General features: G+C 44.7%; 1 protein-coding gene across 1 annotated transcript; it reads left to right on the forward strand.

Annotated features, from left to right (window-relative positions):
* The first annotated feature begins 3392 nt into the window (after positions 1 to 3392).
* FST (follistatin) lies at positions 3393 to 10055 on the forward strand. The gene is made up of 6 exons (XM_002197254.7): positions 3393 to 3594; positions 5592 to 5783; positions 6171 to 6389; positions 6732 to 6956; positions 7987 to 8217; positions 8937 to 10055. The coding sequence occupies exons 1-6, from the start codon at positions 3513 to 3515 to the stop codon at positions 9017 to 9019; spliced, it is 1032 nt and encodes a 343-aa protein (XP_002197290.4). The 5' UTR covers positions 3393 to 3512; the 3' UTR covers positions 9020 to 10055.
* Positions 10056 to 14918: the final 4863 nt, after the last annotated feature.

A 14918-nucleotide genomic window follows, 5' to 3' on the forward strand; every position in this document is an offset into this window, starting at 1 on the left:
GGTACTCAGAAAAGTCCTTCAGTGTAGTATCTGAGATGCAAATGAGGGAGCCTACATAAAATTGCAGTTTTTCAGAAACAGGTCCTTCTTTTTGTGATAACCAGTGCAATTAGATGGGAACAAAGCAAGGTAATAAGTCTTCTCTCCTACCAGAAGAGGACGTTCTACCTTTATTTGAGTGGGAGAGGCTAGTTGTGTGAGAAACTGCATGGGATGATGCATACATGCATCCAGGACCACAGGAGGGTGTCTGAGTCTTTTTTTGCTCCCTTGAATGTTAGATTGCCAGGATAGGCCTTCCCATTTATGTTTGATCAAACTCCATATCCCTTCCAAATAATCGGTTTTGGCCTGGAGTCCTATCCACAACCCAAAAAAATTTTATTGCAAACATGTTCCTTATCAAAAAGGGGGTTCCTAGCTGGTCCACTCCTGATACCAGCAACCACTCTTGTTAGGCAACAGAGTGAGGGGAAGGGCGTAAAAGGTAATGTCAATACTAGTACAGTGAATACTGACATCACAAAGTTAATATTCCACATACGTGTATGTATGTGTGTGTCTGCATCTGTGTGTGTGTTAATAGCACATGTTGACAAGGTAACTTTTTCCTCCTTCTTCATATTTTGCTGCTATTTTATTCAGAGGCCAGCCACTTAATATTCTGTATTATGGAGTTTGCTGTAGCTGTAGCTATGGCTATTGCTATATTAGAACACATAAATATGTAAATTGAGAACCAAATCTGAACTTTCTGAAAGTCTGAGATGTAAGTATATAACGGTTTTTTTTAAAGGCTCTATTATTTCAAGATCAGGGCCAGCTGCAAAGACTGGATTCACATCCAAAAGCCTATATTAAAATGCATACATTTCTTGGTAGAAAAAAGTTGTGAAACCTGTCAGACTGAAAACAACACTCTTTTCTTGTGCTGCCTGACAGTTCAGTTACAGATCGACGCTATTGTTTTTTTGGTAATTTAAATATGATTGTTGGCAAAGCAGAAAGGGGTGGGGGAGTTATAAAGAGCAGCACACATAGTGAGAAAGAAGAAATCATTTCTGATTACATAATATGTCCCTGATATGTTCTTACTCACAAATCCAGTATCTAGCATTTAAAAAAAAGAAAAATTAAAAAAAAAAAAAAGGGGGGGGGGGGAACAGTGAAAGAAACAGCAGCTGTTTCTAAGTGATGTCAGAGAACAGGTGTGATACAAATCTCCATACCAGGGCAATCATATTGATCTCCCGATGATGCATGCATGAAGCACATGTGTAAACCTTATCGACCCATTCTGCGCTTCATTTCCAGGAACACGGTCTGAAAACGCCCCTCTACAACTGAAAACATTTTCAGGATAAACACTGTATTGGCCAATTACTAAAAAACATACACAAACGGAACACGGGAAGGTGAGCCTGACCCCGCAGCCCTCCGGGCAGCCGTGCAGCGCCGGGCCGAGCCCGGCCGAGCCCGCCGCCGAGCTCGGGAGCAGCCGCCAGCGCGCCCCGCGCTACCGCCGGGATCACTCCGAGCCTCCCCCGGGACTCCTCCCGGACCAGCCCCGCACCAGCGCTGCCCCGGCGGGAGCCGTGCTGCCGCCCGACCTGTGCAGCGGGTGTGGCCGGAGCCCGCGGGCACAGCGGCCCCGGAGCGGCCCCCGGAGCACCTTGCGGCCGGGCTCCGGCGCTGCCCGGGACGCGAACCCGGCGCGGACAGGGGCGGCTCGGGCCGGGCGCTCGGGCGCTGCCGCTGCGCGCCGCCGCCGTTAGAGGGCACTACGCAACCCCGCATGAGCGCGGCTCCGGCAGCCGGCAGCAGGGGCGGGGGGCAGGGGGCGAGTGGCACCAATCTGGGAAAAGATTAAAAAGGATGTGGAGTCCCGGAGCTTCTGAAGTGCTTAAAATGACCGGGCGATGCTCAGGACGAGGATCATCATAATAATTAAAAAAAAAAAAAAAGAAAAAAAAAAGAAAAAAAACCAACAACAACAACAACAACAAAAAAAAAAAAAACCGCAGCGAGGTCAATCATTTACCAGTCTGGTCCTTAATGCGTGTGACCGCAGGTGGTACCGAGGGACATTGTGATTCATGCCCACTTTCAAAGCGGAACCAGGGCCCGGCCTGAGGCACCCAAACAACTGTCTTCTAATATTAGCACGGCTGTATTTCTGGATCTATTATAGTCTGTCCAGACAGATCCCATTGTAATGGGATCTTTTATTAAAAGATTAGCACTATCTCCTGCAGTTGGTGGAAAAAAATCTGTTATCACTGAGTTATTTGCAGTTGTGGGGAGGGGGCAGTCGGGAGGGGGGTGGTGGGGGGGCGGGAGCGGGGAGGAGGGGTGTGGGGAAGGCCGGGCGGAGGGCGCGGGCGGCCGCGGCGCACCGGCCCCTGACCCGGCACTGTCCGGGCATTCCTGTCTGCATACTTCGCTGTCTGTTGTGCTTTGGTGGCTCAGAAAAGCGAAAGAATCGAAATGTAAAAGGCAGCTTTTGAATAAACAATACCATTTTCCGTTAAGTAATCGTTTTGTATAAAAGGAAATATCGCCTACTCAGTTTCATTCAGCGGTGCCAAAAAATGTTATAAATGAGAGACCGCCAACTTTTCTAAGGGGAGAATAATGCCAGACTGTGCTTAATAAACTAGTGCCCTAGAAGTTCATTATCGATGTTGCAATCTTTCTGTTTCTGAAAGGAGACCGCCTACGTCGCCCCCGTTCCCGTCTCGTCCTCCCGGGCTCTCCCAGTGAAAAGCCTATCACCCGGGAACGGCCCTAGGTATTAAACTTTTAGCCGGTTCTGTCTTTTGGGGGGTTGGGGTTTTTTCAGGTTTGGGGCTAGTCGATCGGGGTTTGGGGTTTCTTTGCGCCGAGAGACCTGTCCGCCCGGCCGGCGGAGGTGCGGGGAGTGGGATGTTATCCCCCGCAGCCACCTCGCGCGGAGACCACGCCCGCGGAGCCGATTCCGGGCGGGCGGGCTCCGCTCCGCTCCCCGGCAGCACCCCCAGCCTGCCGGAGGGGCCAGGGCGCCCCTGGGGCGGCCGCGACCCCCCGCGGGTCTCCAGCCTCCCGTGGCGCTTGCGCGGCCGCGGCGGCTCCGCGGCGGGGGCTGTAGCCGGGGCCGGGCCGGGGCCGGGGCCGGGGCCGCTCCCGCCGCTGCCCCCGCCGGCGGCTCCGCCGCTCAGGGTGCGCGGGTGCGCGCCTGTGTATGCGTGCACCTAGAGCGGATAATTGGAGAGGGTTTCCAGAAGGTGGAAAATGTCACCTGATTCACACTGAACTTTTTAAATCTCCCCACCCCCGAGCAGACACACACACACATTAGGAGACCGCCCACCGCAGACAGCTAGGACCCCCGTATAGATTTAAAGAGAGACTGCATTCAGAGCCTGACGTTCATTCAATAGAGCGATCATAAGCAGGCTGGCTAGCGCTCGCTCCCTCTCCCTACTCCCCCTCACGCTGTCTCTGCGTCTCTCTCACTCCCTGCTATACTGAGGATGTTAAATCAGAGAATCCACCCGGGCATGCTCTTAATCCTGATGTTTCTGTGCCACTTCATGGAAGATCACACAGTGCAGGGTAAGACCAGACTGTTTATTCGCAGATATGTTTCTTTATTATTACTAATGTTTTCCGTCTTTCGGGCAGGGTTTAGTTTGCTGCGGTGTTAAACGCCTCTCTCCAAGGTCCAACAGAACAGAAGTTAACTGTGGGCTTTGTAGCGAGGTGCAGAGGTGTCATTTAGATCCCTTTTTGATCGGATCTTCGCACTGCTCAGCAAAGGAACAGAGGACAGATAGGCTATTTCTTATTTTTTATTGTTATTATGCAGCGTGAATGAAGAGCAGCATCGTGAGGGAACTTTCCTAGTCTCGGCTCCCGAATGAATGCACGAAGTTTGTTGGTAATTTAGTTCAGATTTTTATCTCTCCTGACTGACTGAAGGAGAGGTGGTGATGGAGAACCCCAGGATTACAGCTGACATTTTTAGAAACCAATAAGTGGTCATTTTATTGACTTTAATATTGGGATTTTCTCCTCCTCCTTACTCTTTTTTTTTTTTTTTTTTTTTTTTGAGTGTGTTTCTGAGTAAATATTAACGTTGTAAATTCTCCTGCACTGAAGAGTATGCTTAAATAAGTTGGTGGTGGTTTGGTGTGGTTTTTTTTTTTTTTTTTTTTTTTTTTTCCTCGTGTGAACAAAACAAACCCGAATCTGATATTGACAACTCTTAAGAGCCCTCTTTCGACACAAGGGAATATTGATCTTTAGTTTGTGGGCTTTTCCCCTATTCTTGACCATGTTCCAACCTGGACGTCTTGGCATTGCTTCTTTTAAAATTCTTTCTTTTCTTTTTCCCTTCCCCAGTACCGATAATTAATCTAACCTAGCCAACTGTAAGACATAAAGTTTTGGTTTTTTTTTTTTAATAAGGGCATTGTTTGTTCAATGATTTTTAATGGAGGGGGTGGGGGGGTGTCTTCCCACGCGTTCAGCAACATCTCCGCTGGCCGATCCTGACCCCGGGCTGCGGTACATTCCCGTCGGAGTAAGGAGGAAGGATCGAGCCCTGCTGGCTGGATTAGCAGGAGAATCAATTGGTATTGAGTTGCTGGAGAAGTCACATTGGTTATTCACGGGAGACCCATCTCAACTAAAATGCTTCAGCTAAAAAAGGGGGAGTTGCTTGGACTAATGTTCTTGGCTTGACTCCACAAATAACAGGGATACTAGATGGGGGGAAAAAAGGCAAAAAATAACTCCAAGAAAACCCACTCTATCCCGTGTAAATACAGTGTACTTCCCTCTGAAATGTTTGCAGGAGAGATGGCACCTATAACTTTTCCAGCTTGATTGATTTTTAAAACTCTATAGGGACCTCCTACTATAAGTGTCCTTGTATTTTATGTACTTTGCCCACTTTTTTTTTTGGAACTCTGCTGAATTATTTTAGTGAAGGAGACATTCGTTAATAGAAACAGCAAAATGTGGCGATTTCGAAAGACTTCGCTAACAGCAAATGCTCCCAATTCGTGCAGATTGCAAAATGGGCTGGGAGTGAAACTGTGCAGCACTAAAACAATGCTGTTGTGCAGCCGCGGTGAGGAGGAGAGGGCAGGGGGAGGAGGAAGGAATTTGCAAGCGCGATTTTCTTTTTATTCCCTTTTAAATGCACATCCTTTTCAAGCCTCTGTCACGTGTCGGCAGTGCTCCTTCTGCTCTACATATGGAATAAATACCTCCAAAAACTCTAGCTCTGTTTTGGTTGGGTCTTCTCTTTCTTTCATTTTGCTTTGTTTTGTTTTGGATTTTGTTTTGTTTTCTTGGTTTGAGTTTTTTAGTTCTTTTGTGGTTTTAGGGAGGAATTTTTTGTTCGGTTGGGTGGTGTGGGGGGAGGGTTTGTTTGTTTTTTAAACTGCGCTTCCAAATGGGCCGTAGTAGCTGCGGGTTATGAAACGGGACAAATAAAAGGAAGCAGTCTAGTAAAAGTCACGGCAAGGCGCACGTGCTGTGTCTGGGTCATTGGTGGCCGCCACTGATCCGTCTGGGTGTCCCCCCCGCCCCCTGCCCCACAGCTGGGAACTGCTGGCTCCGCCAGGCGCGGAACGGGCGCTGCCAGGTCCTCTACAAAACCGACCTCAGCAAGGAGGAGTGCTGCAAGAGCGGCCGCCTGACCACGTCGTGGACGGCGGAGGACGTCAACGACAATACGCTTTTTAAGTGGATGATTTTTAATGGGGGAGCCCCAAACTGCATCCCATGCAAAGGTGAGGGGGTGCTGGCGAGCTGCGGAGGAGCGGCTCCGGCAGGGGGAGGAGGAGCGGGGAGGGAGTTGTAGGGGGGCAGCCCTGTCCTCTTGCTTCCTTCCTCGTCGGGATTTTGAGGGACGTCTCGTACCAGCCCCGGGATCGCGGGGGTACCCCCATTTCTGCCCGCCGCCTTGCACTTCACGAGGAGGAGGGGAGAGACCCTCTCTCCCCCTTGCCTTCACTGGCGGAGGGAATTTACCTCCAGCGGCGTGTCTTGGAACGGGAGGGAACGGTGTTTTTGCTCTGTGCTCTGGGTTCACGGTATCTTTCTTTCTTTAAGCAGTTTTGACACCAGGTCTCTTCTGCACACTTGGTACTAAAGTGGTGCCTCTTTCCTTCCATCAGAAACATGCGAGAATGTGGACTGTGGACCCGGGAAGAAATGTAAAATGAACAAGAAGAACAAACCTCGGTGTGTTTGTGCTCCGGATTGCTCTAATATCACTTGGAAGGGCCCCGTGTGTGGCTTAGATGGGAAAACCTACAGGAACGAGTGCGCCCTTCTCAAAGCCAGATGTAAAGAACAGCCTGAACTTGAAGTCCAGTATCAGGGCAAATGCAAAAGTAGGTTTGCAAATCTAATCCAATCTCCCTCAAATGCCAAAGGGTTTCTGTCTGAGAGTAGGAAGGAGATACTGGTTGTACTTCCTCATAGGAACCAGGCTGGGAGAGAGTAACTAGACGGTGGTCAGCAGATAAGGATGTAGCTGAACCAAGAGCTCCCCGTAGTCTGGCAGCACTTTTGTTCACACAGCTACCCTGAGATATGAAGGCATCATCCAGCAGCCCTTAAACGAGGAGAGCTGCTGAAGGCTTTTATATGGTCATTTGTTCTTGCCATCTATATACTCATTCCTGGGGTCCTAGTATCTTCTACTAATCACTGTGTTTCTGTCTGTATTTCAGAAACCTGCAGAGATGTCTTATGCCCAGGCAGCTCCACATGTGTGGTTGACCAAACCAACAATGCATACTGCGTGACATGTAACCGAATTTGTCCAGAGCCTACCTCCGCTGAACAGTATCTCTGTGGGAATGACGGCATAACTTACGCCAGTGCCTGCCACCTGAGGAAAGCTACCTGCCTCCTGGGAAGATCCATTGGATTAGCCTATGAAGGAAAATGTGTCAGTAAGTATCTTTTGAGGAGACTGAGTGTGGGGAGCTTCCTCAATCACCTGTTTCAAAGTATCCAGTGTGTGTAACTGGACAGATGTAGTTAGTGCTGGGGAGGAAGAGAGACTTCAGCAGCTTGGGTTAGTGCTCCCCTCCCAGAAGAGGAGAGCCAGGATGAACTTACTCCTGGAAAAGATTGCAGTAGGCATGAGGGAGAAGAGGGCCTGATTCTGTTGTGGCTGTGGGTGCTGACAATAGTATCCAATGGAGAAACAACCTCCCTGAAATGGATGATGAGATGGTTAAGATGTAATACAGTCACCATATTCAGTGGGTCTGTATTCCTGGAAACAATTGTCTTCAAGTGGTCTTGGCAAAGACTACGTTAACTTAATTGAAAACATCTGATCATTTCTTCCTCTTTAGAAATAACTGTGGGCTTTGGAGACAGTGGGTGGGTGAAGATAGGCAAATAGTTTCTGTGCAACCTGACATTCTGTGTTGAAAGTGATGCCAGAAAGGATTGATAGTGCAGTGTGTTATGAAGAAGCACCTGCAGAGCAGCCTCACCTCCCCAGAACTGCTGGGGAAATCTGGGGGAGTCTCAGGTTGCTTTTGGTTGGCATAGGTTGTGATGAATTCTCTTTCAAATCTTGTAGACAACTGCTGTCTGTGGGTTAGTTTAAAAATAATAGATTTAGAAATGCTGCACCTGTTGACAAATCCTGCATTTACCGCTAATTTGGGGAGCCAAATTTCCATTGACATGAAATGGAGCAGGAAAGTCATGTACAATAGGCAAATGTAATTCTGTATTCCCATGGCCAAGCTTTGCTGGCACAGCTGTTTTTCCTCCTCCACAGGCACTGTTGTCCAAGGGAATACTTGCTTGAGCAAAATCAGCAAGTATCATCACATCTACTATATCTGAGCTTTCTCTCTTCACAGTTCACAGGGAAAAGGGAGGTTTTGGGGGTTGCTTGCCTTTGCTTTGCTTTTTGCTTTATCTTCTCACTTACCTCTAGTATTCTGTGTATATTTTTAGAAGCCAAATCCTGTGAAGACATTCAATGCAGTGCTGGGAAGAAATGCTTGTGGGATTTTAAGGTTGGCAGAGGTCGGTGTGCCCTCTGCGATGAGCTATGCCCTGAAAGCAAGTCAGAAGAAGCAGTGTGTGCCAGCGATAACACAACTTACCCAAGCGAGTGTGCCATGAAAGAGGCAGCTTGCTCCATGGGTGTGCTTCTAGAAGTTAAGCACTCTGGATCTTGCAACTGTAAGTGAGATTTTTAACTCTGCAGACACTTAAGGCTTCTGAAGGCGATACCTAGGTAATGAAGACTTACACCTTTAAACATAAGAAAGATTGATTTATTGATTCAAGGTACAGTAGAATATAAGTATCTATCTTTCACGCACACACTTTGGTTGCTGATAAAATGCAATAGATCTCCAACAACGAGCTGGCCTTCAAGTTGGAGTTTTTGGGGATGTTCCAAGGACAAGCCATTCTATCAGAAAGGGGTTGCCCGAGGAGTGTAATTCTAGTGACTTTTTTTGTACTTTGTCTGCTCTCATGTGCTTTGCTGATTGCTTTATTAACACCTGGATAAACTCTTAACTCGGTCCAAAAGAACAAGCTTAAAGGTAGGACGTGGCACCTGGTTTAGCACAGTTGCCTCTGCTAACTCTGAATGAAGGACACAAAGCAATTAAACTAAAACACCAGAGCGCTTTTTATTTGATTTCAGGAATCTGCCAATAAAACCTGAGCCATTGATTCGTCAGAACTTTCTGCAGTTATGACTTCATAGATTATGTGTAAAAAAACCTTATTGCATAACAGCAGATGCCAAAGAGCATCTCACTACAAGTCGCATAAAATGCAACGCTGTATTATGGCTGTTCAGAGGGCTTTCAAAACATGCACTGAGCTGCTTCTGCGCTGTTGTTGTCCTAATTTAAACAACAGCTCCCCTGTGTTCCCCCATCTAGCAATTAATGAAGACCCAGAAGAAGAAGAGGAAGATGAAGACCAGGACTACAGCTTTCCTATATCTTCCATTCTAGAGTGGTAAAACCTCCATCACTATTGAAACAGCCATTGGGCACAAAATCAATGTCCGTACTGTAAATAAGTGTATGCTTATTTATTTTGGGGAGAAAAAAAAAGTATACATATAGTTGAGTCTCGTAGACATTTATTTATACTGTGTCATGTTTTATAATTTATACATAAAATGTCTGGTTGACCGTACACCTTGTTTTTTGAAGAAATTTATTCGTTACGGGAAGAGCAGTGTTATTTATTGTGAGGTCTCTTGCTTGTAAAGTAAAGCTTTTTTTTTTTCTTGTAAACTATAAAAGTCCATTCCTTAGAGCCTATCCACATGATCTCATCTCTTCGTTTCACTGATGTTAACTCTTTTTCACTTTAACAAACTTGCATGTCAGTTTCTGTTATGTTTATTTATTGGATTTTCTTTTTGCCGGTTCTGTACACAAAAGATCCCTGTGTTTTTGTTTACAAGGAATCTTGACTGACCAAAAGGCATTGTAACTGACAAAAGTATACTGTCAAGGTGCAGTGAGGCAATCTTTAAGGAAACTTCTTACACTTAATTTTCTTTTTCATGACATTGTGTACTGAAATTATCTCTGTATCATGAGTTTATACTGAATCATACAAATTTTGAACCCAAAGAAATTGGATTGTGAAGTTCAATAACATCTACAGGCCTAACTGTAATAAGAATAAAGGTTTTATTTTATTTTTATTGCTTTAATTCTTTTTCATATGCTTAAGTGTTTTATCAGGTGTTTCCTTTAAGATGGTCTTGCAGTACCGCTTTCAAAATTTTCTTTCCAAATCAGTGTGTGGCTAAAAGTTATATCAAAGCTTTATCAGTTCAAGTTTCTTGCTTTTCATAATACTTTTTTTCTGATGCAATTTTATATTTTCAAACATGGCGAGTTAAATATAAATTCATTTAAATATATAGTTTTGTACTTTTCTACCATGTAAATGTGCAATGTATATAAAAGTTATAATGTGTATTTGTAAATAAATGATGAGTGAAAAAAAATAAAAAGTGGAATTTTCCCTAGAGGCAATCCTCAGTCTTTCGTTCTGAATGGTTTTAGTCCTCTGGATTCTTTTGCATCATGTGACACCACTTAAGGCCAAAGCTCTCAGCTCACATTGCTATAAGAAACCCTCTTTTCAGATATGGACAATGTCTCAGTTCATTACTGTTTAAGTGAGTGATAGAGGAGAAGAGATTGGTAATTTTTTTTTCCACTCTCAATCCTCTCAGCAAGAAGTCTGTAATTTCACAGAACCACAAAATGCTTTGGGTTAGAACAGACCTTAAGACTGTCTAGTTTCAACTCCCCTACCATGGGCAGGGACATCTTTCACTAGACCATGTTGCTCAGTGCCCCATCCAACCTGGCCTTGAACATTGCCAAGGATTGGGCATCCATGGCTTCTTTGGGCAACTGTTCCAGTATTCCACCACCCTCACAGTAAAGAATTTCTTCCTAACACCTAGTCTCAATTTCTCCTCTTTCAGTGTGTACCCATTCCTCCTTGCCCTGTCACTCCAGTTCCTGTCAGAGAATCCCTCTCCAGCTTCCCTGTGGGCCCCTTCAGATACTGGGCCTGACGGACCTGAAGAAGAGGCCTCACAACCTTCTCTTCTCTAGGCTGAACAATCACACTTTTTCAGCCTGTTTTCATAGGAGATATGTTCCAGTCATCTTACAAACCTCAAGACCCTCCACTGGACTTGTCCTAGCAGTTCCATGTCTCTCTTGTGCTGGGGACCCCAGGGCTGGATACAGCGCTCCAGTGGGGTCTCAGCAGAGCAGAGCAGAGGGGCAGAATCCCTCACCCAGTGCACTGGCCAAAGCTGCTCTGGATGCAGCCCAGGACTCCCTTGGCTTTCTGGGCTGGGAGCTCTCACTGCAGGCTCATGGTGAGTGTTTCATCAGCCATCACCCCCAAGTCCTTCCCCATAGGGCTGCTCTCAATCACTTCTCTGCCCTGTGAGTGTGTCTGGGACTGCCCCAACACAGGTGTAGGACTTTGCACTTGGCTTTGCTGAACTCCCTGAGGTTTGCATGACCCCACCTCTCAAGCCTGTCCAGGTCCCTTCGGATGGCATCTCTTCCCTTCGCTGCCTCACACGTTTTTAGACATCTTTTACTTTCATATTTCTAGGAGAATCTGGATATGTATTTGGATTTTTGTCCATTCATCATCTGCCATTTTTATCTATTGGTCATCTATCCATTTAGATGACCAGTAGGAAAAAAGCAAGGCAGGATCTACTTGCTCAAATTCAAGATGTGTAAATAAATAGCAAAGAAAAAGAAAATCCAACAAACAATCTGAGAGCACACTATCACTTGCAAATCATTTTTCTCCCAAGAGGAAGTTTAATTTAGAAGTTCTTTTTTGTCAGCCTATATTAAGACTGGATGCTAAGAATGCCTGCTACAACAGTGAATTGAGGAAAGGTAACCTGCATAAGCACAGCAGGAAACAGAATCTCGTTCAGTGCTACCTGGTCATGTTGTTGTCACAAATAAGGCCCTACTTACAAAAATTTCTCTATTGTATTACATGAAACATAACAATTTACTTGTGCATCTTATTCAATAATATTTTAAGTACTTTTCTGAACTGACGTCTCAGTGAAGTCATTTAGCCTTTTAGTTTAAATACAAATATTTGAAGCATTTCCTGCTATAGTCTTCTGTATATTTTCTGCTATATATAACATTCTAGTTTGTAATTGATTGTTTAGCATTAACCAAAGCAAACACAATTTGTTCATCTCTGAATATATAAAAACTACAAGCATGAATTTGTAATATTGTATTCACAGTAATAGCAAAAATATTTGTCCATTACCTCATGTTACCTCCTGTTACCTCATTTAGACAAATAGTCCCTTTGGAAGGAAGTACATGGTGGGTAGAGTAAAGGGAGCAGGATTTTGGTCTCCTGAGGGAATAGAACCCAGAATAAAAGAGAAGAGAGGCCAGGAGAACAAAGATATGGAAAAAGAATCTATTGGAAAGCCACTCAAGGAACTAATAAATTCATGTCAACGACAGAGAAACAACCTGTTTAATAGATAGAGTGACTATGAGAGAAGATTTTTCCTATATTCTGTTAGGTGCCAGCAACTTCATTTCCAACAAAAAAAACCAACATTAAAATATTGGTTTTAATTGTAAATATATTTACATGTCTTATAGAGAGACTGTAGCAGAGCAGGATTTCTGGGTTCTAGTTTTATGTCCTGCTGCTGGTTCACAAAATAACTTTGAGAACACCACCAATGGAAAAACTCAAAAAAGAAACAAAAAATCCAAGAAGATATATTTACAGAAGTACATGTATGCTAAATGGCCACAAAAAACTACATCAGGTTTTTGCTGATAAAATTATTTAGAAGTTCTGAAACTGCATCTCTCATTGCTACTGCTATTTCTATACAGCTGAAAATCTTGAAACCTACCTTGCATGAAAGCCTGATTGTGATGTAAGGTGTGGCATATTCTGAGAGGCTTCTGAAGTAAGCATCTTCTGAGCATGCCTATCATAGACCAGCCTCGTCATGAATCACAACAGCCCCAGAGACTTTCTCCCAGAAACACATCCAGAGGTTGTGGAAGCACAATAGCCAACATTTTACATAATATCGTACTTGTAGATAAGGCACTTGTTCTTGAATTGGGAGATGCAGGTTCACTGCCAGTTTATTTCTGAGGAGATCTTTCCCACATCTCCCAAGAGTGCATCCAGCATTAACTCAAAGTGAAGCTCAAGCTGGAGAATTGTCTGTCATGCCTGTTGGAGACATACTTCTCTATTGGACAGGAAGCAAGATTCATCAAGAGAGCATAATTTGCAACCCTAATAGTTCTGCTTTTGAAGAGGAAGTCCTGGGTTATTGCCCCAGGGTCTGCCTACACATTTTGCATTTGTAATCGAGTAACATGCATAAATAGTGCTTGAAGCAGGAGCCAGAATCCAGGTTGCTTCCCTTCCTCCTTCCCCCAGCAGGTAAGTGTGTCCATCCTTGAGCTATGAAATCATGTTTAACTCTCTGCTTAAAGATTACAAATCTCAAATCAAGATTACGAATCTCAAATCTTTTTCATCATTGAGTCATAGTTACAACAAGAGTGAGAGGCTTTACTTTTTTCTTCCTCTCTTCAAGGTGTGTACATGGGGAAGTTTTTGGGAAATGGAAATGTGATTTTTATTTCCTCAGTAAAGAAGGGGGGGGTTGTGTGTGTGTGTGCATGCATGCATATATAATTGTCTTGTTATATTTTTGTTTTGCTTCTTCTCTTAATGCACAGGCTACCCTGGCTGTTGTTTAAATGAAGAAAAAAGATCTCTGGATGTTTAATTATGAAAAGGTATAAGAAGATCTAAAGTCATAAGCTCCTAAAACTAGAAGAGAAACAAATTTTCAGAAACATCTTTCTCTTCAGTGTTTATTGTCTGGAATACATATTCCCCTTGCTGTAAATCACATTTCTGAAACTCCTGGATCACCATGGAGTATACTTTTGTACCAAGTCCCAGGTCTGTGAACTCCATTCACAAATGCAGGTGAAATAACTTGGAGCAGAGTGCTTGTGTTTGAAAACAGAACTCCACATTCTGGCACTAAAGTAAAATCACCTTAATTCTAAGAGACTCAGCTTGAGGCATTTGAGCAATATGAATACTGCCTCTAAAGCCCTGCTTTCCAAATGTATTTGTCTGTGAAACACAGGCAAAAGAGTATACTCTTCTGTATACTCGAATGCATTTCTGATAGCTACATTCTTCTGACAGACTTAAAAACAGTATCATAGACCTCTTCTGCACCTTTACCTCTTTGCTGCCTTCTCCCTGCAATACACAACAAATAAGGCTACATTCAGAGCCTCTCTACAAATTTTAAACAGCTGCTTTTTCTTTTTCTTTTTCTTTTTCTTTTTCTTTTTCTTTTTCTTTTTCTTTTTCTTTTTCTTTTTCTTTTTCTTTTTCTTTTTCTTTTTCTTTTTCTTTTTCTTTTTCTTTTTCTTTTTCTTTTTCTTTTCCTTCCTTCCTTCCTTCCTTCCTTCCTTCCTTCCTTCCTTCCTTCCTTCCTTCCTTCCTTCCTTCCTTCCTTCCTTCCTTCCTTCCTTCCTTCCTTCCTTCCTTCCTTCCTCCCTTCCTCCCTCCCTCCCTCCCTCCCTCCCTCCCTCCCTCCCTCCCTCCCTCCCTCCCTCCCTCCCTCCCTCCCTCCCTTCCTTCCTTCCTTCCTTCCTTCCTTCCTTCCTTCCTTCCTTCCTTCCTTCCTTCCTTCCTTCCTTCCTTCCTTCCTTCCTTCCTTCCTTCCTTCCTTCCTTCCTTCCTTCCTTCCTTCCTTCCTTCCTTCCTTCCTTCCTTCCTTCCTTCCTTCCTTCCTTCCTTCCTTCCTTCCTTCCTTCCTTCCTTCCTTCCTTCCTTCCTTCCTTCCTTCCTTCCTTCCTTCCTTCCTTCCTTCCTTCCTTCCTTCCTTCCTTCCTTCCTTCCTTCCTTCCTTCCTTCCTTCCTTCCTTCCTTCCTTCCTTCCTTCCTTCCTTCCTTCCTTCCTTCCTTCCTTCCTTCCTTCCTTCCTTCCTTCCTTCCTTCCTTCCTTCCTTCCTTCCTTCCTTCCTTCCTTCCTTCCTTCCTTCCTTCCTTCCTTCCTTCCTTCCTTCCTTCCTTCCTTCCTTCCTTCCTTCCTTCCTTCCTTCCTTCCTTCCTTCCTTCCTTCCTTCCTTCCTTCCTTCCTTCCTTCCTTCCTTCCTTCCTTCCTTCCTTCCTTCCTTCCTTCCTTCCTTCCTTCCTTCCTTCCTTCCTTCCTTCCTTCCTTCCTTCCTTCCTTCCTTCCTTCCTTCCTTCCTTCCTTCCTTCCTCTCTTCCTTCCTCTCTTCCTTCCTCTCTTCCTTCCTTCC

This window comes from Taeniopygia guttata, chromosome Z, assembly GCF_048771995.1.
Source record: "Taeniopygia guttata chromosome Z, bTaeGut7.mat, whole genome shotgun sequence".
In the NCBI taxonomy this organism is placed as follows: Eukaryota; Metazoa; Chordata; class Aves; order Passeriformes; family Estrildidae; genus Taeniopygia; species Taeniopygia guttata.

Bases quoted from the DNA above. Each gene is read 5' to 3' on its own strand.
- FST (XM_002197254.7), top strand. From the start codon at position 3,513: ATGTTAAATCAGAGAATCCACCCGGGCATGCTCTTAATCCTGATGTTT. The intron at 5,784-6,170 runs GTGAGGGGGTGC...TCCTTCCATCAG, and splicing joins AAACTGCATCCCATGCAAAG to AAACATGCGAGAATGTGGAC. The intron at 8,218-8,936 runs GTAAGTGAGATT...TCCCCCATCTAG, and splicing joins GCACTCTGGATCTTGCAACT to CAATTAATGAAGACCCAGAA.